The sequence below is a fragment of the Anguilla rostrata genome, chromosome 17 (assembly GCF_018555375.3).
Source record: "Anguilla rostrata isolate EN2019 chromosome 17, ASM1855537v3, whole genome shotgun sequence".
NCBI classification, from domain to species: Eukaryota; Metazoa; Chordata; class Actinopteri; order Anguilliformes; family Anguillidae; genus Anguilla; species Anguilla rostrata.
Window position 1 is genome coordinate 11,653,098 of NC_057949.1, and position 24,888 is coordinate 11,677,985.

At 47.4% G+C, this 24,888-nt stretch overlaps 1 protein-coding gene across 1 annotated transcript in view; it reads right to left on the reverse strand.

Annotated features, from left to right (window-relative positions):
* The window catches only part of LOC135243333 (protein shisa-9B-like), a 58,855-nt gene extending 34,842 nt beyond the window's left edge, over window positions 1-24,013 (reverse strand). The window contains exons 1-2 of the mRNA XM_064315080.1: window positions 22,903-24,013; window positions 17,972-18,105 (exon numbers count right to left, since the gene is read on the reverse strand). Of these exons, the coding sequence (XP_064171150.1) occupies window positions 17,972-18,105; window positions 22,903-23,540 (772 nt within the window). The 5' untranslated portion in view covers window positions 23,541-24,013. The remainder of the gene's footprint in view (window positions 1-17,971; window positions 18,106-22,902) is intronic.
* Window positions 24,014-24,888: the final 875 nt, after the last annotated feature.

Below are 24,888 nucleotides of genomic sequence, written 5' to 3' on the forward strand. Positions count from 1 at the left end.
ACGCTGCTGACCGCCTCTCTCGTGCACACCGTCCAGATCCCTCCATTTTCAAATTTGGGGCATCTGGCTCCTCCCCCTCTCTTTTTGACTTCAGAAGCTGTGGTTCTTTGCTGTTGTTTGTTTAATGTAGATTAATGCTCATTAGCATAGCTACGCTCTAGTTTGTGTAAATTTGTTTAATGCTCAAAAGGAGTAGCTGAAAGGTGGTTAATTGAGTCACTTCTTGCACTTGCTGTCTCTCTTGGGACTATACTTTCCCCCTCTCGGGAATTACTGCACTTTGACCCCTAATCTCCATACTTGTGGCTTCACTGTAAGTTGCTCTGCATGAGTATAGCAGATTAGTTCCACAGAGCAGTCAGCTGAGGACTGGTAATGTTGCTCACGCAGGTGAAAACGTACCCGCCCATTTCATTCCCAAACAAAATCTCCAGTAAGGGTTGCCAGTCATTGCGGCGCTGCTGTAGATTATCGACAGCTGAACAAACCGACGGTTAGGATGAAACAAACGCCCGGGTGCCATTTTGGGGGGATTTTTTTCTGTTTGCTAATGGCCTGTGGTGCCTGGAGGGACATTGTAAAACCTCTGCAAAAGAGGGCAGGAATGGAATCTGGTTTCCCTGGATGATTTCATCAGGCATTCATTGGAAGAAAGTTTAATGCATCAGTTAGCCCATCCTGGCCCCTCATAGGCTGACACCACCTGAGGGCGGGTCTGCAGTTGCCCTGTGCTTTACTCCCTTTACATTAAGGAGCGCTTAATGTTTAATAAACTTTATTTCATAGATTTGCGCTGAGTAATTTTGGACAGTTCAGTTTTCTGACTAGAAAACACATGTTTGTGCAATTCAGCATACATTTTTCATAGTTGGGTAAGTTGAAATGAAGGAGGGCTGAAGAGGAAATTTGGTGCCATGTTCTCACACTGGCATGTTCAATACAAAGGTACTCCTGCTCAAAGGCTCAAACTCAGCCTGCACACACACTGGTGCAGTGCCTTAACAGATACCAGACTGTGGGGCCCATCCACACACTGGTACAGTGCCTTAACAGATACCAGACTGTGGGGCCCATCCACACACTGGTACAGTGCCTTAACAGATACCAGACTGTGGGGCCCATCCACACACTGGTACAGTGCCTTAACAGATACCAGACTGTGGGGCCCATCCACACACTGGTACAGTGCCTTAACAGATACCAGACTGTGGGGCCCATCCACACACTGGTACAGTGCCTTAACATATACCAGACTGTGGGGCCCATCCACACACTGGTACAGTGCCTTAACAGATACCAGACTGTGGGTTCCATCCACACACTGCTACAGTGCCTTAACAGATACCAGACTGTGGGGCCCATCCACACACTGGTACAGTGCCTTAACAGATACCAGACTGTGGGGCCCATCCACACACTGGTACAGTGCCTTAACAGATACCAGGCTGTGGGGCCCATCCACACACTGGTGCAGAGCCTTAAGAGGATGAGCCACCCTGCAGGCCTGGTAGCAGTGCCTTAAATTACCAGCTGTGGGCCCATCCACACACTGGTACAGTGCCTTAACAGATACCAGACTGTGAGGCCCATCCACACACTGGTGCAGAGCCTTAAGAGGATGAGCCACCCTGCAGGCCTGTAGCTGCATTATTATCACAGGTGGGACTGCAGTACGTCAGTATGAGACAGAGATGAGTGTGGATAAATAATCCCAATAATAAGCCCCACCCTCGTGCACACAATCACATGGTGAGCCTGGGCGTAAACAGGTGGCCTTTGGCAGAATGGGGGGGTGTGGGGGTGGGGTACAGGTTCACCATTAAGCAGAGCATTGGTAACTTCCAGCCGGAGGCTGCAGTATCAGACCATGTGGTTAAAGTCATCCAGCCAATGGCGTTCCGCCACCTCCTGTCTGAGAGGACGGCGTCTGACTGTGACTGACGCCACGTTACTGTCACTGATGACACGTGAGCACACCCCCCCCCCCCTCCGACCTGCTGGTCTGAACTCCCGCCAAAATGCACAGCCGCCTGCCTCTAGCATAAGTGCACAGACTGTGCCCCCCCCCCCTCCCCTTGCACCTGTACCCCCACCACCACCCACGCCCCCCATGGTGAATCACAGAGGAAAAACAACACCACACAGCTACCAACACTGGAGATACTACATGCTCATTTTCCTTTCTTCTTTTTTTTAAAAAGGTACTCTTTTCACTTAGCTCCACCAAAGCCAATAAAGATTACGTAGCACTGCCTGTAACGCACTGGCCTATTTATAACGCCCCCCCAATTCCCCCCCCCCCCCCCCCCCCCACCGACTGCAGGCTGTTTTCTCTGCTTTCTGTGCTGCGTCTCTTTGTAGTGCTTCCTTTATTCCAGCTCGAGCTTTTGGGAGGAAACGAAACTCGGGTCGCAGGGTCTTCCCCCTTCAGATTTAATCACGGCAGCCACTGCAAGCATTTGCTACTGTTTTAAAACACGGTTTTCGTTCATCAAAAGATTTTTCCGAATTATCGAGCTGGGGGGATAACAAATGACAGAAGATATTGAACAGGCGTAAAGGCAGTAGATCACTTCCATGACACCCTTCGGGTTTCCGCTTATCATCAGAAATGGATCAGGGGGCTCTGCACAGGCACTGAAGAGGGGATCTGTGTTTGTCAATTTCACAGAAGCTGTAACTATACCAGAGAAATTAAACAATGCAACGCAGGAAAAATGTAATTGGGCGCTATTATTATTATTATTATCATTATTATTGTGTAGCTCTGGAAAAGGGGCATTAGCTTATTGAGCATTAATGGTAGTAGTGGAAGTAATAGTAGTAGCAGTACTGTTAATTTTAATTTTGCCTTTATTTATTTCCTGTTTCCTGGTTGGCAACTTAATTTTGGTTGTTTCACAAATTGTTATGCTTTGTTTTGGCTGCACCAGCTTGCTTTTTTACATTACCTTTAACAGAAGGAAAAACAGCACTATTCCGATCAATACAAACATCAAAATATAAATTATTTCTTTTATTTTACAAACATACACTACACGGCCAAAACATGTGGACACCTGACATCCAACAAACACATACTGAAAGAAACGGGCTCCTGTGTTGTTTGTTGAAGAGGTGCAAGCGACAGACAGAAGGAAAAACATGTTTAAAAAATAAGTGTGAAAGCTCAAATATGGCTGTTTTAATTTGCTAGTTGAGCAAAGGCCTACGCTACAGAAACTAGTTTAAGTTCAGCTTCGCGCCAGTGTTGTCAATCATTGTTAACTGCTGGGGGAAGCCCAGTTCTGTGATTGTGCCACCTTCCCTAGCAGCTTTCCTGTGGGAAACCTATATTTTGCTGTATGGGGTTGTTGACTTTTATTTAAGCGATGGGGCTCTGTTGGGATCGGGTGAAATATCTGGGTAGAGCTCGTCAGGCTGGTTTGGGTTGGGCTGAGGTTGGCTCTGGCATCTACAGCGATGCAGACCTCTGTACACCACAAAGTACCCTTGGTGGAAAACACCAGAGACATCATTAGTTAACTTGGTCAGATGGTGCCTCACAACAGAAATCCATTAGAGAAGGCAGTTGCTTTATACACACAGCTCATTAAGAGAAAATAAACTACAGACCTCATCTTTAACAGATTTCATTTTCAACAGATGCCTCTTTGTTTGACACTGTTTAATGTCCTTCACGCAGCAAGCCAGGGTAATTTTGTAAAAAAAAAGATTTGCAAGGGGAGTAAATTATAATAACTTAAAAGTGTGCTATATATCAAATATGATTTAAGGATTTAATTTCAGTAATATTCCAAGAGAAAACCAGAAATATATCTGGTGCTAAGGGATGAGTCGGCTAATTTGATCACGCTGCATGAAATCTTTAGCAAACATTGGCTTATGTTAGTTATACATTATACACATTACTTATACATACTTACGTTACTAATACTTTTAAATTAGCAAACACACCCACAAGTAAGCTTGGGTTCCCAATGAGTATGCCCCACAGCTATGTAAAATATGTACTTTAAATAATATATTTGAATTCTTTAGATGCTTGCAAAAATTTTGACACACTCCTGCAGATCAGTCAGAATTTTCAACCACACACGTTAGTTACCAGGACGATGACATGCAGGAAGTTTTGCTCTGAGCATTACGGTGAATTAGGCATATTTCTCTGAAGATGGTCGGGTGAATCTGTGTGAATTTCACGGGCGGTTTTGGGTTCTGTTGCCACGGCTCCGGTCTGGTGGCTGCGCAGACAGAGCGTGAGGCGGGAGCCGGGGGGGCCGGAAGCCCGCGCGCTAGCGCTAGCGGCGTGTTTGTTGTGCCGCCTCCGACACCGCCTGCATCACAATGGGACCGCTTCTGAGAAAACCCGCGTGGAAAGGGGGAAAAGGCACAGAGCCCCCGCGTCCGGTTTGGGGCGATGCCGCTTTCTGCGGTCGAAAAAAAGGGAGGGGGAGCGGGGGGGAGGCGGAGCCCTCGTTTTCTGAGTCGCCTTGGTTTCCGAAGACGGCGGCGTTTTTACACGCGCTGGAGCGCGAGGAGGGACCCCTGTGAATGCGGCCCTGCCCTCCTCCTGGAACAGTCGCGTAGATATGAATATTAATATCACCCCGTCTGATTGCTTTCCTGCGCTCCTGTTCGGCGGCCAAACTGCGGCTGTTCTCAGGCGTGTCACTGAGGCGGCTGGGACTGAGCCGCAGTGACCAGAGGGGGCAGGACCCGCCCCCGAAACCTGAAGGAATTCAGTCCCTGTTGATTTACAATCTCTCTCTCTCTTTCACTTTCTCTTACTCTCTCTTTTCCTTGCATATTGGATTCATTTTTTAAATGACTATGCCTGCCACTTTTTCAGAAGTGGCAAAGGCCTCCAAGACTCACGTCGCGGATGTTCTGTGCCCTGGCGAGCGATCTCGAGCGTGCCGCACGCGTGTGCGGTCGTCACGCGTCGCCCTGCGAGGCACATGATCACACGTCTCCACTCACTGGTGCGCGTCTGGGTCGAGACGGCGTGTGACATCAGCAGACATTCAGTCGGTTTCGCGTGTAGAGAGGGATATCTTGGCATATTTTTCGTACGAAACGATGCAGAGTGTCACACTCTAGACTGGGTTAAGGACTGTACACCCACATTAGCATCGTCCTGAGCTTCTGACATCCCCTGTCACTACGCTGCATATTTACACCGGCAAGCACACGCGCACACCTACACATACAGTATAAGCACACGCGCACAAATTCACATCAGCGCACACACCTACACATACAGCACATACACACGCATACCCATACCCACACATACACGCACACACATACCCACAAATACATGCATTCAAATACTCACACATAGTGTATGCACACGCGCACACATGTCCACACATACATGCACACACATACCCACACATACAGTATATGCACACGCGCACACATACCCACACATACACACACACACATACCCAAACATACACGCACACACATACCCACAAATACATGCATTCAAATACTCACGCATAGTGTATGCACACGCGCACACATATCCACACATACATGCACACACATACCCACACATACAGTATATGCACACGCACACACATACCCACACATACAGTATATGCACACGCACACACATACCCACACATACATGCATTTACACACACATACACATACACACATACGCATGCACGCGCCATAGATGGTGTGCACAGAGCCCGTCAGTATGGATGCTTAACCACTGGCTGGTACAGTAATGAAGTGATAATTACTTTGAGTGGAGGGGTGGTGGGGGGTTGGGGTGTGTTCTTATTATCTGCTTTAAAGATGAATTATTTGAGTATCACATTGAGACAGCACTTAGCACACAGACAGTATGTAAAATATGAGAATATAAGGCAAATACGAGAATAAAAATCTTTAGATGGTGGGAGCCACACAACCCAGTGATCTTATAACCATAAGGCACTGTGGTGTCTAGAACACACACACACACACACACACACACACACACGTTACAGGACACACACACACAGACATGCCTCTTGTGATAACTGAGAACTGTCAGAAGGATTCCACGCCTAATCCCCCATAAACATAATGTATGGGACTGGATTCATTTCATTGAATTCCCTCATGAAGAAAGAGACTGATGTCGCCATGTTATGTCACTGATAACAGTTGGCAGAGCATTTTTTCAGTATCGTACCGTAGCGACCGTTACGCTATAAGAACTGAAGAAAACAAGCAAGAACACTGAAGGCAATGAGTGCAGTGGAGGAATGTCCTGTATGGGAACACAGATAATTCAGCTAAACCCCCCCCCCCCCCTTATCCCGCTGTGAGGTGACCGCTCTGAACCTGGCCCAAAACAGGCTGTTACATAACCCCGTATGCTGCCCGCACGCCAGAGCCAGCGCTCGCCGCCCTGCCGCTAAGACCGCGCGGCTCGTCCCGGTCCGTCCGCTGACCGCGACGCGCCGAAGCCCCGAGGCGCGGCGAGAACCCGGCGACCGGAAACCCCGCTGCGCCCGGAAACCCCGCTGCGCCCGGAAACCCCGCTGCGCCCGAAAACCCCGCTGCGCCCGGAACCCCGCTGCGACCGGAAACCCGCTGCGCCCGGAACCCCGCTGCGCCCGCCCTTCCATCGGGCGTTGGCGCAGGTACGAGAAAGCTCGCGGTGATCTTCGCCGGCCTCGACGCGGAGCCCGAACGAGCTCTCGCTCGGCGCTGCGAGGGTTTGCCATGGTAACATGGTCACGTGCGCGCGGAGTAAGAACTGCCGTGTCGGCGGCACGCTGAGTTTCCAGGTCCTTCCTCTTCTTTGGGGAAACTGAACTTGTGAAGTGCAAGAGAGGCCCTCGTCTTCTGTGAGGCACGGTCTCGGAACAGTCACTCTAAAACAGAGCGCGCCCATCACCATGGCGATGCCGCATGCACAGGCTGGAGCTCAAATGTCAAATATAAACATGCAGATGTCTGAGTGCTGTCAATGTCTGCATCTCTGAGGCTTCCCATTTTGAGACAAAAAGAAAGGCAGTTGCTCAGTAGGCCAATTCGAAGCACTAATTCATGTAATGTATTGCCAACATAATGTACAGTTAGCGTAACCTATAGATAGCATACATTTGGGCTTGCACTGTCTCTGGTTTAAAAGTGTCAGCCTAGTCTATGTCACAGTTGTCCATATATAAAAGCGGAGGTAATGTAATGAAATTCTCTTTCATGAAGAAGGAAAAGGATTGGTTCATTATTAAGTCAGAAGTAAGGCTACATGCCAATTGTATCCTGGCCTAAGGTCTTGGGGCTTGAATTAGCTTTGCTTACGTTTTGCCATATTATAAATATATCCAGATGGACATTTATTCAGACCTCAGTGACTCAGGATACCTTTCTCAGGAGCAAGTTCTCTTACCATTTTCCCAGTCCTCCCGTCTGGGTCACTCAGAGTTGGGCAGTAATTGCCGTCACTCACAAAACTGCTCTTCTGCAAGGCCAGACTCCTGAACTCTGGAGCAAAGCGTGTTCTCAGAATTAACTCAAGTGTGTGAGGCGTGTGCAGACTTGAGGTTTTGAGTATTCATGCCAGGCTGCAACCTCTGTCCCTGGTACAGTGTTGCACATATTATACACGCACACTGTCAGCTTATTTATTGTATTGGTACAGAAATATATATGGCCCTATTAACAACATTTATGTGTTTCATTTTGTGCTCAAAGCACCTGAAACTGATAATAATTTACAGTAAGCCATTAATAAAGAACAATAAATGAGCATGGCACATTTGGCTGCAGTTCTAATTGTGTTAGAAATGGAGAGGATTTACTCCTGGCTTAACTCATTTACCCGTTTGCAGTACTGCTGTATATTTTAACTAATTTAAATGAGTGCGTGATTATGTGTTTATTTCGGTGAAAGGAATGCATTTACGACTGCAGCCGCAGAGGTCCCTGCCCTTGCTCATTAGATCTTGAGCAGCGAATAACGCCGACGAGCCTAATTGAGTCTTCTTCCCGAGGCGTTTAAAAGCACTTTGCTCGTTTTTGCAGTAGGTGTACCAATGGACCTCCTTTAAATACAGCCTCTCCGTCGCCGACACAAAGAACATAAAGGCAGCCCGCTTTTTGTCCTGCGTCGGTTTATAAAACCGCGCCGCGCTGACGCCGAGCGCCCAGATTAAGCGGCGAGCTCGCTAATGACTCATTTTCCAATTAAGCGTCTTTTGTTCCGAGGTGGAGAGCGGTGGGGTCGGGGTGCGCTGATTGCAGGGGAGCGGCGAGCGTTTCGTAAACAGCGACCCTGCGCGGGAGCCGAGAGTCACGCCAGCCGCGGTCACGTGATCCAGACGGGCTGGCGGAGACGCGCGCGCGCGCGGGGACGAACCGAACGGCGTTCCGTTGAGTTTATTATTACTATTCTGCCGCCTAAAGACAAGCAGACACATCCGTGATTGCAAACAGGGCGCAGAGCATGCAGTAACGTGTGTGTAGTGCTGCGGGTTAGCATGCGTGTTACCATTCACGTCGGTGTCCATGCTAGAGCGATGTGTTGACGCGCACGTTATTGTCTGCATTACTGAAACATGCAGTGTGCATGTGTTAATGTGCGTTAACATCAGTTTTACTGCTATGCAAAAACGTGTGTACTGTATTGCTGACACTTGTTAGTACGCATGTTACTAATACATGTTAGTGTGTCAGATGCTGTTACATATTAGTGTGTATGTTAGTGTATGTGCCATCGGCTTCTACTGCTTGTTACCAGAAGATGAGCAGGACTAGGCTTGGTTTGCATTGGGATGGTGGAGCTCTAGGGCAAACCTCACTGTATCCTGGGGATCTCAAACTCCAGTCCTGAGGAGTCATAGTATCTGCTGTTTTTTTCAGTACCACATCCCGGTGTGTTTTAGTGCTTAATTGATTGGCCATTGATTGGAGTCCTTGATGTACTTAATTGAAGTAACTGGTTAATTAAAGAGTCTACATGCTTTGTTTTGTGAGGGCTGAATTTACTGCTAATTGAAAAGGAAAACACGGAATCCTGCAGGCATTGCAGCCTTGGAGGCTGAGAGCTCGGACTGTCCAGGACGTAGGGACGTTTCAGGCCCCCAGAATACAGCCAATCCGGCCGCCTGCTCCCACCGCCCAGTTTAACCGTCTCAGTGACTCTCTCCCCCTGGTTACTTTGGCTGGCGCGCGTGATGAGCGCTCAGGCTCAAAATGGCTGCCGTATGTCACTCGGGAGGGGGATTCGCATGAGTGATCTAAAAGGCGCGATGCGACATTTAAATGCAGCATTCTTCGCCGCTGTCATCGCCAGCGTCATCGTCAGCTGCGTGTCTCTCGCACGCCGTCGCGCCCTCCCACGGCCCCGGTTACGCACGCGCTCAGTAGCGCGCTCGTGGCGCTGAAGCGGGTCATCGGCTCAGCTGCCGCATGCCACGCTGAAGTGGAAAAAACCCCCCCCTCCGACAGAGAGACAGTCTGTTTCGGAGCGAACGAACTGTGATTAATGCACACCCCTCCAGCCACACCTTATGGTACCACTTTCACTGAGAGCAACCGCGGGTTACAGCAAAGACGCCGTATCAGTTTCAGCCGAGATGATAAACCGTACTGTACACTGCGTTGCGGAAGCGTCGGAGGAGCTCGTTCAGCTAGTGGAGTTTATTTTATTTATTTTAGTCCCCAGTTTGCAATCACGGATCGCGCCTCTGGTGTCATCGGTAACTATTTCACACTATACGGGGCACGCAATGCTACAGGTGACAGCTGGCACTGATTTGAGGAGAGATGTATCTCTCTGATGACTCCTGCTAGGCTGCGGGCACCTTCCATCTTTGTGGGACTGGAGCAACGCTAACCAGAGGAACCCTGGCAGACTTAGGCCCCTGTGCAATTATGTAATATCTTGACAAATGTCACACCTTGTGATTGTGGTGCGATCTGGGGCGTTTGCGTTCTGAATGTGAGCGCGCCGGCGCGCATATTCTCCTGCCATTAGCACTCCATTGACAAAGAACCTTCCGGAATATGAGTCCTGGAGGCACAAGGCAACCTGTTGTAGCCAATCAGAAATAAATCTGTCTAAAGGCAAGAAATCTGATGTGCAGCACTTTGAAACTCAAGCATTGATTACCATAATGTATTTATGTTATATTATACAGAGATTAGATTTCTCAACTGTATGGGATATCAATGTAAACAGTGCCTTAGACCGGTTCAGCCTCAATGTCAATATGAGGCTAATTATGTCAACACCGATAAACAGTGGTTATTTACAGTGTGCTGCTGTTTGATAAAAGAGATTTTACTGAGCCTACTAGGAGGATCATTCAGATAAGGCACCATTCTAGGGCATGGCTGGGCCCCACAGTCCGGGGCTGAATCCCATCAGTGCCTGTGCCTATTAGCCTGAGGCCTCACAGCGGTGGCGTATAATTGGTTGTAGTATCGCCCAGGGTTAGGGAGGGTTCAGGCAGCAGGGGATACACATCCCTTAGCCCTCTGGTGATTGGGTGATGGGGCGCCTGTTAAAGCTGCTTTATCCCCCGACTCGGTGCAACCCCGACTCACGAGCCGCGGCGTGATGAGAGGCGACGGGTGGAACCGCAGGCTTTCACAGATCGATAACGAAGGCCCCCTCGACGAATACCGATACGGATACGACCGACCATTCCAAATCAGGAGCAGAATGGGGAGGTGGGGGAGCATTTAAAAACAGAATTACTGCTCTTTTTCTATTGAAATTACTGTACAATTTTGGTAGCATTTTGTTTATCGTATACTGGGATAGGCTCCAGCCTCCCCCGTGACCCTGACCGGGAATAAGCTTTATGTAATGGATGGATGGATGGATGGGCTGTTTATCATATAACAGGGTTGCATCGTGCATATGGTTCGTGTTTGTGACAGAAACGAGCACAGCGTTCAGATTGAGAGGTAAACCGGACACATTTTACCGTATGGACACTAATCGCGTTCCTGAGCACGGCAGCACAGTCTGTCTGCCCGCCTGAACATCAAGGGGTTTCAAATCCACAGAAAATCTCGGCAGCGGAAAATAGTGACATTTTAATTTTTTGCACTTTAACAACTCCTTTGATGTCTAGTGATTGATATCACCACCGGAACGTTAATGTCTGGGTTATAAAAATAAAATAAAAAACGTTTAGTTTTTTCGCCCTCCGGGGGATGCGTTTCACATAGTAATAAAACGGGATGGCATCAAATGCAATTCAAATTGCACAACGCAGTGCACGTAACGTGTACAGAGACTGATGTCCACACCGAAGACCCGGCTTTTGCATGCGTTCCCTTTACTGTTTAGGGCACATCACTGGAGTGGATGAAAAATACTTCGTCCCCCTATTGCCACCTTCCTGACAGGTGATAGCACGGTATAATTGGTATGTAGCAGCTGGTCTTGTAACCTAAAGGTCGCAGGTTCGATTTCCCAGTTAGACACTGCCGTTGTACCCTTGAGCAAGGTACATAATCTGCATGGCTTCAGTATACATCCAGCCGTATAAATGGATGCAATGTAAAAAGCAATTTAAAATGTTGAGTAAGTTGCTCTGGATAAGAGCGTCTGCTAAATGCCTTTAATGTCATGTAATGTAATGGGCGTTTCGATCAGAAATCTTTGTGTGTGTCTCTCCACAGTGTCCTGCCTCTTTCCTTCTGGCGCTTGAAATCTTCAGTTATAACGAGCTTCTCACCCATCAGAGCTATGCCAGACCTATAAAAGAGAGCGATATTCCCCAGAGACTGCACAATTGGAGAAGCCACAGACCCGAACTCACGGTGTTCTGGCTCAGACGCTGGGTGAAAAATGCACACTCTCTCTCTCTCTCTCTCTCTCTCTCTCCCTCTCTCTCTCTCTCTCTCTCATTCTCTCTGAATATTTTGGGCCAGACCGTTGTGTGAGCACAGTCAGTAAACACTTTGAAAATAAATAAATAATACAAATCACTTGGAGGCACACTTATAATTTCATTTCCATGGTTACTTTATATTCTATCGCAAATGGAAATGCGTGCACACACACACACGGGCACACACACGGGCACACACACGGCCAGACACACACGGGCACACACACACACGGATACACGGACACACGCACACACCCTAAGTCATGCCGCACACTGGCTCTTAAATAGCGGTCTCCTCTGTTCCCTGTGTGAACAGTCGGCTCGGGAGCTGAAAGCCTCTCTGCGTTTCGGTACTTGAAAGTGCTCCCCCTGCAGGCTCGCTGGGGCGGCACGCGCCCCCCGCATCTGATGCATTCAGAGGGAGAGTTATGTAAGGACGATTCCAGATAATGGCAGCGATTACCTGGCAACCCGCCATTCCACTCGCCTCTCACACAGCCACGGAGCCACTGCCTGGAGCAGCAGCATCGCCTCCCAGAGCTGACTGGGCTTTGTGCACGCACGTACACACACACACACACACACACCCATCCTAACAATGTCTGATATATGCAAACACATGCACACGAACTCTAATAATGCACATAAACCCATGTGTACGCACACACTTCTGCATACACGTACAGGCATGAACATTCACTCATTAATGCACACAGACAGATGCACTGAGAGACGTACACACAGGCTCAGTCTAGTTTCTGTTTCCCAAAAGAAAAGTGAATTTTCCGTAGATACTTGCTCTTTTGTCTAACCTGCTCTACATTAGTACCGGCTCCATCCTCTCACCTGTTCTACATTAGTACCTGCTTCATCCTCTCACCTGTTCTTCATTAGTACCTCCTCCATCCTCGTGCCTGGTTCATCCTCTCACCTGTTCTACATTAGTACCTGCTTCATCCTCTCACCTGTTCTTCATTAGTACCTCCTTCATCCTATCGCCTGTTCTGCATTAGTACCTGTTCCATCCTCTCACCTGTTCTACATTAGTACCTGCTCCATCCTCTTACCTGTTCAACATTAGTACCAGCTCCATCCTCTCACCTGTTCTGCATTAGCACCAGCTCCATCCTCTCACCTGGTTCATCCTCTCACCTGTTCTACATTAGTTACCAGCTCCATCCTCTCACCTGGTTCATCCTCTCACGTGTTCTACATTAGTACCAGCTCCACCCTTTCACCTGTTCTACATTAGTTACCTGCTCCACCCTCTCACCTGTTCATCCTCATGTGTCATAGGGTGACCTTTGTGTCACAGAAACAATGTCTCCAGTGCTTTAGCCAACCTTCCCACAACAAAATAAACAAATACATAAAGAACTGCGACAGAAGCCGTGTGTAACCATGGAAACCAGAAAACCTCTCTTGCAAGAGCTATGGTTGCCAAAGGACGCAATGAATATGGCAGCCTGGTAATTAGGTCCCATTTAATTTGTTTGATTACTGGGAATATAGTGATTGCACAGCTCCATCTGCTCTCCCCTGCTCTCTGCCTAAACGGCCCAACCGTGGAATCTTCCAGAACAGGACCGGCACCACCTGTGTTCCTCTTCGAGCAGGGTCGTCTGGGGTCCTGCTCCCCCTGGGGTCGCTCTCCCATATATGCAAAGACATTCTTGTGGGGTCTGCGCACCTCGACCCAATTGGTTGAAACCAGGTCAGCTGACCTGTGGGGTGGGTTGCCCAGACCGTCGCTTCCAGATGAAACTGCCAAACGGTTTCTGTGTGTTTGGCGTCTCTGCTGCAGTGTGTAACTAGGCCACAGAAAATCAGCAAAGGACAACCTGGCCTTGGATTTCACGCAGCGCCTATTATGCTCAGATACATCCTTATCCTGACAAACATACACGCAGTGCAGTAGCTCACTTCACCCCTGATCCATTTCAAACTAGTACAAAATGTTCTCGCAATGTTACTGGAATGTTTTCTCAATGTTATAACCCCACACTTCCTGTTTCTGAACATCTGACTTCCCTCTCCCCGAACACACCCATATGTTTTTTGGGGCCAGGAATGACTCTGAGCTCACGATTTTTGGCCGCGCGATCTCCTAACTGAGGCCGGTAGAAAAGGTGTTTCAGGACATTAGTAAGACCACAGGAGAGGCCATGCTCATAGAAACATAGAGAATATGTATCTGAATATTCTATATGCATTTGAAAGAGATCAGTTATTTTCCTTTCTGTATGCAGCATGTATGGAATAGGCAGTCGGCTTAAAAAGGTTTATTGGAAAGGCAACAATTAAACTATATTGCATAAATGGTTATGAAAGTCATAATAAGATTAATTTGAAATACGCCGTATAATTTGACACGTCATACTTTCTTCACTTTGATGAGATGCTGAATTACGCGTGTGTGTCTGAAAGGCTGGGATCCTTGACTTCTCCGCCCTTCTGGGGAAAAGGTCAGTGGCGTAAAACTGGCTCTGGCCCTCGAGCCGCGCGCGCTGACATCCTGACAGCTATCCAGAGTGATTTCAGAGCTCTGCTCCTGTCGGAAGCGCGTGCAGCTGCTTCTGGGTGGATCTCAATCAGACCCCTGGATGTGGCCCTCGGCCTGGAGGGGCCGGAACTGTCAGATTCACCTGCGCCGTTGTCGCTATTTCTCAAACTTCCTCGATGTTTGGCGATAAGTCCTTCACCCGCTGTTGCCCCCTCGGGGTCTGTGGAACTCAATTCCGAGCAAAATTCAGCGGAGCAGAAGCAATTTTAGCTCTATTCTTAACTATTAACAATTCTCGTGCCACTTATCTTTGGGCTATAAGATTTATGACGTAGATCATTTTAGTCTAATGGTAAAAAGCCCTTGCATTCTAATAGCAGCATGCTACATCAAGTGCTGATGCATTGCATTGTATTGCATTGTTCTGTGTTGTATCAAATGGACAGCGCGTAGCCTTAGCGATCCAGTTAAGTGAGTGACTGCGAAGGTCATGTGAAAGCGATGACATTGGATGTTTGGGTTTAACGAGCTGCGCTTGACCGACGAGCCCCTGGCTGTCACCCAGGGCGGAAGGAGAACGTTTCGGAAATGAGACGCTCGCATCGCTCGGTTTCAGACGCGCTCCAGCGCTCGGTTTCACTCGACGTCTCCGCGCTCGCTCGGCGCGAGCCGGGAGTCTCGCGCGTTTCCGTTGCGGTGGCAACCTGGAGACGACGGAATCAGAGGAAGCCGCGGGAGATCGGCTGAACGCCGTCTGACACGCCACAGCAGGTAAAAATGAAGCTCGGTGCCACCGGTGCGCCACATCAATCAGTCGACTTTCCCTTAAATTAATTTACTCTGCGAGATCACTGCAGCCAGACAAGAATATTCATGGTGCAGATGTTCCACTTATATATTTTTCATCGTAGCGGTTGATATTTTACAGCTGCGGCGTACGCCGTCTGCTCTGTGAGCTCTGTGGGGATGTGTTCAAAGCCTCTCTGTGCCCGCGTGAAAGCAGAGCTCAGGCTGGGAGGGGAGGGGAGGTGTCTCAGCACTATGTCTCAGTGCTGTGTCTCAGCGCTGTGTCTCAGCTCTGTGTCTCAGCGCTGTGTCTCAGCTCTGTGTCTCAGGTCTGTGTCTCAGCTCTGTGTCTCAGCTCTGTGTCTCAGCTCTGTGTCTCAGGTCCGTGTCTCAGCTCTGTGTCTCAGCTCTGTGTCTCAGCGCTGTGTCTCAGCTCTGTGTCTCAGCTCTGTGTCTCAGCACTGTGTCTCAGCTCTGTGTCTCAGCTCTGTGTCTCAGCTCTGTGTCTCAGCACTGTGTCTCAGCTCTGTGTCTCAGCTCTGTGTCTCAGCGCTGTGTCTCAGCTCTGTGTCTCAGCTCTGTGTCTCAGCGCTGTGTCTCAGCTCTGTGTCTCAGGTCTGTGTCTCAGTGCTGTGTCTCAGCTCTGTGTCTCAGCGCTGTGTCTCAGCTCCGTGTCTCAGGTCCGTGTCTCAGTGCTGTGTCTCAGCTCTGTGTCTCAGCGGAGCTCGTGTGTTCCTAGCGCTGCTCTCTAAATGACCCCGTTAGCGCAGCTCGGCCGTTTCCCAGCGTGATGCGCTGAGGCTGATTCTTTGCAGGCCTCTCTCAGCTGCCCGCACAGAATTCCGATGCTTCTCTCGTCCTCTCTGGCCCTCTGACTTTCAGTCTCAGCCTTCTGCTCCTTCCCCCCCTCTCACCCCCACCTCCCTCTCTCTCCACCGTCCCCGCTGAATGGCTGCTGCCAATCAAACCTCGGCGGTGTCTTAACGCAGAAAACGGGGTCACGTCATTGGACACACACCAGATGCGTGCAGACATTGCAGATAAGTCCGCTGATATAAGCAATGCCTTAGAAGCAAGGCCTGATCCAATCTGTGTCCAAGGATAAGAGCAGTCAGTCATGATCAGAGATAGTGCTGCTCTCCTCTGCCCTGTCCTGGTGTCTAATGCCCAAGCGTGTGTGTGTGTGTGTGTGTGTGTGTGTGAGAATAATGGCCATGTGTGTCTTAGTGTGTGTAATCTCTGTGTATGTGTGTAAGAATGTGCGTGAATGTGGTGTTTATCTCTATATGTGTGTGAATGTGGTGTGTGTTATCACCATCTGTGTGTGTGTGTGTGTGTGTGTGTGTGTATGCGCATGTCAGTGTGTGTGTGTGCGCGCATGTCAGTGTGTGTAATCCGCGTGTGTGTCTTGCCAATGTTAGTCAGCAATGGAGTCGGAGGTAATAATTATCCCAGGTGTTAAATGATCAACACAGATGTTCGTATCAACCCCCGCCTACGAAGCTCACCAAAAAACAACTGCTTTCATGTTCACACTGTGACTAATTCTGCAGAACAGCACAGCCCCTTCACAACACCCATTTAGGACCGGCCTGGTTCCTGTCCCTAATTACAACATACCCTGTACCTCTGTGCACAGACAGGCTCACTGCAGTCAGCCAATGGCGTGATTTGTCCTCCATTTCCAAAGAAAAAAAAAAAAAAAGGCAGCAAGGATTAGCTCTTGTGCCGCTGACCGTGTGCATCCTTGTTCATTCCGCTGGCTGACGAGCAGCTATTCCGAGCCACGCGCAGACCCTGTCGCGTTCGCGCCGAGTCCGGATCTTGGACTCGTTTCTTAAACGTTGACACGGCTGTCATTATCGCACCTGCCCCACATATCACTTGACGGATGCGTTTATAAAAAAAAGGCCCCTCTCTCTAGCGGTGCCCGCCGGCCTCTTTCTGTGGCGCTCGTACATCTCCATAGCAGCGTGGCGCTGTCCCCTCATTAGCATTTCAATGAGCTCGCTCCTGGCACGCTGGCTTTTTAATATTCCTTTTAATGCACATCATAATGTGGGAACCCCACCTCCGGTCGCACAGATATGTAAAACAGAGAAATTTATACCGCCATGAAACCCTTTTTTTTGTGGCTTTTCCCCACATGAACTCACAGGAGGTTTCAATCAAAAGCGCCATGTTGACTTAAGGGACGGTGATATTCAATCCCTGCCGACCCCAAAATGTAAAAATGCAGGATGGGAAAAAGAATCCTCCTACACAAAACCGGCACCATGACAATGAAGAAGCCCTTCGAACTGCGTCAATGCCACCAAGACTGGCTTAAGGGGGGAGATCACTCTGTCATCGTGTAATATGGCCTTGATTAATCTCAGGAGGGTTTTTATTCATTAATATTAATATGCAGTGCTACTCAATAACATTTTCCCTGAGGGTGGCTTGGTCGTTTACAGTATTTAATTCTAGGGTTCAGTTTAAGTCTCTGTCCTAGTTTCCATATGCATAACAGGCCCATATCCACTGCAGGATTCAAATTTTTCCCCATTCAACAAGAGCTAACACGATTGGCCTGTTGAGCCACAGACAAAGGTCCCCAACCAATGGGAACAAAGAGCACTCTTATTGCTTCTTCAGGAGTTTCTACCTTCTGCCCTCTGCAATACATCACTCAGATCTCTGGGCGGTGCTACACTTGAAGCGCTGTGTGATTGGTTCCTCCAGGGGCAAAACTGAACAGAACAGTGTTGAGGAACCTGTGCTAAACTTTCAGCTGAGCACAGAGACCAGGCGAAAGAGATAGATGGGTGGGACTTACGGAGGGTGTTGGCTGTGGCCCGGGCCTGGGCCTGCATGTTCTCGTAGTGCTGGCCCTGAGACCCCATGGTGACCTCCCGCTCCATCTGGTCCCTCGAACCCGGAACCTGCTGCTGCATCACACTGGCCAGCGCTCTACAGGGGGGAAGACCTGATTGGTTAACACAGCGCTGCAGGGGGGAAGACCTGATTGGTTAACTGGGTTCTGTACTGGACACATTTTAGACCTGGTTCAGTATCATCAGGACAAGAAATACATTCAAAGACACTTTATCAGTGGTAACAAGATGACAGACTCTGCACAAGTTCTATCTTGTTTCTCAACAAAAAGTTCTAGTGTAGACAGATACCCAAGACAATCCATTTGCAGGTAGACCTTTGCTTGCCTGGTTCTGACACTAATTGCAAGTGTGTGCTGAATAATAAGCCGGTAAAACGGCTGTCCAAGGAACTCTAGGTGATTAGGGGAACAAGCAGGAAGTGGTGCACAGTCTCTTGTTGATAATTAGTGATCTCTGCTTTCCCTGCGCTATCTTCTAGTGCCAAGTTCTAGCCCCACGCTATGCCTCCTGCAACTGAAGTGCATGCATATCTTTGATTAATTCTCCCCCAAGCCCCAACTATTTTACACATTACAAGCTACAGCGGATATCCAGGGAGGGCTAGTATCTTTAATTGACAACACCTGGTGACCTGTAGGCAGTAGTATGCAGCAGTAACCTGGGGAAATCTTGGCTGACTTAAGCTCACTCTACTACAGGCAAGCCAATACTCCTGGTCATGGTTGGTTCATGACATAGCTTGGTCTGGAGCCTATGATGTGCTGGGTTTAGGGCCCATTCTGTGCTGCTGGAGGGAGCCTTAGCGCCACTGAGCCGCAGGGCAGCCCCTCAGTGCTCTGGATGCTGTCCAGTTTGCATCTGGAGCAGTTCTCCGGGGCACTGGGCACAGATTTGGGCGAGGATGTCTAGCCATTGGATCTCTGGGTAAAAAGTAGGCCACTTTTTTGTACTTACCTCGGGGGTTCTGGCCTAAAGAGGACTGAAGGCTAAGTGTGGTAATAGCACAGGCAGTGTCAATACCACATCCATGCAGAAGGTGTGCCCTGTCTGCTATTGACCCAGTTAACCAACCAGGAATGTTTTAGGAAAACCAGTTAGAACATTTGAATACATGTGTCCCATTTGGTCATGAGATTAAGTTGTGATGAGAATATTCTTCAAAACTATTATGGCATGTTTGTTCTTCCAAACATTCTGTTAAGAGTGCAGAAAAATGCTCCACACACAGTGCATCCACACTGAGAAGTACCAACCCCATGAGAAACATCAACTTGGCGGGTACAACATTTCCAGAATGTTCTAAATGCAAGCATAGAGGTGTCAGTTCATATACAAATTTTCCACAATTAAATGTGTTAATCCCTATACACATTTCAAATTAATTTCAACCGAATATGAAACCATAATTACATTCTACCATTGTACCTTCAGTGTTACTTTTGACTTAAAAATAATGTTCAATGGACATCATGAAAATCAAACAAATGTGTGTGTTGGGAATACACACGTGTACACACATTTTCATGATGTCCATTGAACATGCATTAGTGCATGTCCATTGGTGTGCAGCAGTGTAGTACAATGGGTAAGCAAGGTACGTAACCTGCATTGCTTCAGTGTATATCCAGCTGTACAAATCGATGCAATGTAAATGCTATGTAAAATGTTGCGCAAATTGCTCTGGATAACAGCGTCTGCTAAATACCTGTAATGTAATGTAATGGGAATGTAAGCTTTCAGGCACCATTCCTGTAGCCACTAATTATGGAATGACCACTGCCCCCTCCCCCCATTTAGCAATCTCTTTACAGTGTTCTCTCACAGAAAACCACATTCAGCCCAACACCCACTGCTGATGTCAAAGTTGCCACCCCAGGGGACGTACAGCTAGAGAAATTGAACCCATGTCCACAGAGCCATTTAGTGCCATTTTTGTCCACAGGGGTTCCTAATATGGGCTAGAAAAGTCATGGGGATGTCATGTTTATATTCCACAAAAATTATAGATGCCATATTTTATTTATACAGAACAGCATACATTATTGATAATATTGTGAACTATTTGAATTATTACCTATTTATATTGTACTGAACAGATATATCGTGAAAAGATGCATCAAATAATGGCTTAGGATTTCATTCTGGAGAGCTGCAGGGTCTGCTGGTTTTTGTTTTTATCTTTAAATCCACAACCAATTTAGACCCAAGAAACTAGGTGCAGTGGATTAACGGTAATGAACTGTTGATGTCTGGGTCCTCACCCACAGAATGGTCATTTTGGATTCAAAGTAAAGTTTGGGAACCGCAGCCGTAAGGAATTTGGTTGCCATGGTGATTTAAGGACCAGACCCCCTAAGGGAGAAAGTGAATAACAGCTCTTTGCTGCGCGAATGTTGGACCAATCTCGTTATTCAGCCTTCTGTATAACAAGAGAATGTCTGTTGAGCGCGTGTGCACGAACAATCAAACTTCAGCTTGGAGGGATGTATTTATTTCTGCTTTGTTTTCATGTGTGCAGCCTATAATTGCAGCTCAGAATGTAATCTCGAGATTATCGTCATTTTTAATGACAGTCGAATCAATATCAGCTCTTCTGTGACAAATATCCAGACAAGTTACCAATGTATGAGGGGCTCGTTTAATCTATGTGGCGCATAGGGTTGCGGGGAGAGAAAGAACCATACAGTTTTCCTAAACGCAAACGACGTGCAACACATACAATAAACAAAGCAATGAGTCTAGCGGCAGACGTGCTGGCGACTGGCAGTCACGCTCAGATTTCAGCCGCGTGCATTATTCCTTCTGCCCATGTTAAAGCAGTGGGCACGGCGGCTCAACTGTATTGCCAAAACATTTTAAAAGGGCAGCTGGTTCCTGCTATACAAATCCATAATGCAGATAATCCATGGTGACGGAGCCACGGCCTGCAGGTGTACAGACATATGCATGACACTCCCATACATGTTCACCAGTTTGCGAATAAAGAATTAACTATACCACAGCATGGAGACCATTAAATTGGCATAACCGCCGCATGCCGTTCTTTGTAGTCGCGTTACGAGTCTTTAGTCTACGGGGATCGAATACGACATTAAATAGTAATATTTTGCCATACATTTCCCACACATGTAGCCAAAATATTCTATTTACTCGCATTTAACCCGAACATGCTGATTTTTTAAACATATGCTCGCTTATTTTAGTTATTTTTATATTAAATGTGAAGGGGCAAATTATATTTTGATTAAATGGGGAAAAAGCTCGGTAAAATAATTGCATTTTATGTTGCATTCGGCAGTAGTGATTTGTTAATATCTTATAGTATGAATGACTATATCTGAGGTGTTTTTCATGTGGAATATTTGATGTTTGGCTTTTTGAAAAATTTGGGCTTTTGTTTAAAATTGGTTCGTTGGTTTATTGGATTCCTAACGCACTGCAGTAGAGCTGTGTCAAACAAGTAGTTGTACTGTATTTGCAGTAGATTTCATTGTTAGACTATTAAAAAAAAAAAAAAAAAAAAAAACAAACAAAAAACCAATACATTCTAGTTCAGCAAGTCATTGTATTTTAAAGGAGCGGACAAACAGGTGTATTTGTAGTAGTTACTCGTCGAGTAGCCCGAGTTAGACAGTTTGACCACTAAATTTAAAGTGATGTTCAAAACTACCTGAAAACAGTACTCGTGTTTCTTTGTTGCGTCAGTATTAGTGTGCGCAGCCTACACGTGGCGTGTGTAAGCACGCTGAATCACATGTTCCAAGAAACATAAGCAGAGAATGTTATTGTACGTCATTGACCTTCTCTGCATGGCGATAAATCGTGTGACCTAGCTGGATAAAATACTTCCAGATGAGGAAGACTGACCCGCACTGGGAGAACATACCGTAGGCTAACTGCAATGGTTCCCTCCAAAGTCTGTTTTTGAGGTCTAATAGCGAGCTGCAATGCGGACCCAAGCCAAGAGTAGCCTACTTTGAAACAGTTTGACAGTTTGCACACTGAGAATGGCCTCCATTTATCTCCTGCTTCTCGTGATATTTTGTGAAGACATCACATCTAAGTACAGTTGTGACACACTTTTTAGCATTTAATGGACACTCTGAACGACTTATACGGTTTACTTTCTTTATCTAACAATCAATTTATACAACTGGATATTGAGCGTGTGGCATATTCTAATCACCATGGCAACAAAGATGTAGGCAAGAAAACACTGGTTGATGATTTGAGGTTGTTTAGAGGCTGCTGAGGCAAAACAAAATTCCTTTCCAACCAAGTAAGAAAAGTAGTTTTATTCGACGCTGACCAATAAATCTTATAAAAGCAATCGACTATGTTTGCGTCCGATTACTTTGTGTTGTTTTCCTGTACCACAAACATTTCTCTGTAGGAAGTAACTTTAACCGTAATCCTAACTGGATTGAAGACAGTATTAGAAAGCCTTTAAAACGCATTTGTAAAATGTGGAGATGGGCTAACTGGCTCGTTAGAAAGCGTTGGGTGATGTATGTTGTTTTAAATGTAACTATCGAAAGGAACAGTCGACGCGTAATTGACAACGGCCGGTCTTATCCACGACACGCGCTGAAAACGCGTTTCCTCCAGGGTCTAGGATTCAATACATGCATTTACGTTCTGTATAAACGTCAGTATATTTATGGAAAACATATGTGAAGTTGAATGCGCAACGCCTACATCGTTCTATGTCACGGAGTCCAAGACATATGGTCATTTTTCCATGATAGATCCCTGCGTTTTCTAATACTAAAACCCCCTTATTCCCGTTTTGCGCCTACTCTGCTTCTCGAGCAAACACGCAATGGGCACGCAGCGGAGCCCGGAGTCACTCTCGGGCACGCTGACCTACCTGGTCATGTTTTCCCTGTGCGGTCTGTGCGCCTTTTCAAGTCCCAGTTTCGTGAATATCCCAACAAGCGCCATAATAGCTACAACTCCACAAACGATATAGACGATTAAGTTAGTTTTATCCCTGGTGGGGTCATTCCGGTCGTTTTTCTTGGATGGGGTCCTGCCTGTCATCATCCACATGGGGGTGTCGTAGTTTTGGCACTTGCTCTGGTCCAGACGCGAGCTCTTATAAGCGCAGCAAAACCTGAAGCCACAGGTGCCGCAGCAGTACAGGTAACTGGCTGTCCTGCAGACGAACGGTGGGTCCCACTGGCCCATCACATCATAATAACCCCTGCACCTGTCTTCTGTATGGGGTGGCTCCGGCAGCCCTCCCTCTGCTTCCCTGGAGTCGTTGGATGCCGAAACCATCACGAAGCCCTCGAGCTGCTGCCCTGGTTCCCCATCCGCGTAACACAGCAGCGCCAGAACTTTCACCAAAAAGTACCCAAACAAAAGCCCCGCGCGACTCATAGTGAGCTCTCCTTTGTCTGATCTCTTCCCGAGGACCGCAGAAAGAAAGAACGGCGAACTTGAAAACGACCGACTCTCATAAAAATCCAAGAAGCATATCTCCAATAGGCAAGACACAGCCATCCGCGACGATTATCATTTTTTCAAAAAATATTTCAGTGCGAAACTGTCGACGGAGCTCCCAAGTTTACGGTCGGCTGTGTTAAATGCGCGCGTGGGTATATGTGTAGGTGGTGCGCTCACTACTGCGGCACATTCAATACACACGTACACGCGCTCCTGTTGTAGAGTGACGTCTCTCAGTTGTTACAGGTATCCGCAATATTTGAACTGACTCGCGCTCCCCTTCTGCACTTCTCGCGCTTTCCTCCGCAGCCAGCCTTGGTTACTATGCGCGCGCACACAGCGTTGTACTCCGGAGTCGGTGTATATAAAACTGAACAGATCTCAGAGTAAGTGTGAGTGAATAAGACGGAGGGGGAGAAGCCGAAGAGCGTGGGAGTGTGGGATAGAGAGAGCGAGGAAGAGAGAGAGAGCAATATGTAATATTTTTCCTCTGACTGTTACAGATTCCATGCTTGTAGTAAGCATACACTAGGTAGTATGCCATCATGACTTATTGTTTTTCCATTAACGCGCACGCATCCGACTGACTATAAAGCAGGGCATGCTCTTTTGGTTTTAGTGAAATTTGCAACTGCGTCTGTGCTCAATAATGAAACCCCCTACAAGTAAATACGGCTGAAAAATACGTTGTACATTAAAAACATATCTGGAACGCTGCTAAAACAGCAATGCGACCAGTTGATGTTGAAGCAATTGCACAGATGGGAAATGCATCGCCAAATTGTGAAATGTAATACCATATCTTGTTGTGAATTTTATTCATATTTGAAAATCCAGTTTTAATAGTTGACTTCACCTTTAATTTTTTTCATTATACGTGACCTCTTAAAATGCATCCATGCGTTATTAAACGCTTTGTTTCTCTGGACCCAAGCTGCATGTTTTAAATAGAAACCAACTACAGTGTCGTACACTTAAAATCGCGACGTCTGAAGTCTGGGGTAAACAATAGGCTAAAACAACTTGTAGCTGCCTCAGCAATGAAGTTCATCGTACTTCTACAGCGCTGTTACATGGAGGTACGATGAACAATTACTATGTTGATTTTCAGCGGCGTTATTTGGGTCTTGGCGCATATTTTTCTCGCGTTATGCGTAATCGTCTTCTTTGTCTCGCGCCGCGTTGTGCGCCTATGATTGTGATTCATTTTCAACCGCTTCACTCCTTCCTCTGGCACCATCAGCGCTGTCTCTCCGGTCCCTTGAAATGAGAATATACTCTCAAGGGAACGGATTTGTTATTTACCCGGCTGCCTGACACTGGCGATATGATCATTGCTGCTTTTGTATCAGTTGCGCTGTAATTCAATTCAGCAGTCTTAGCGCAGCCGTGCACTTGTCGGAGA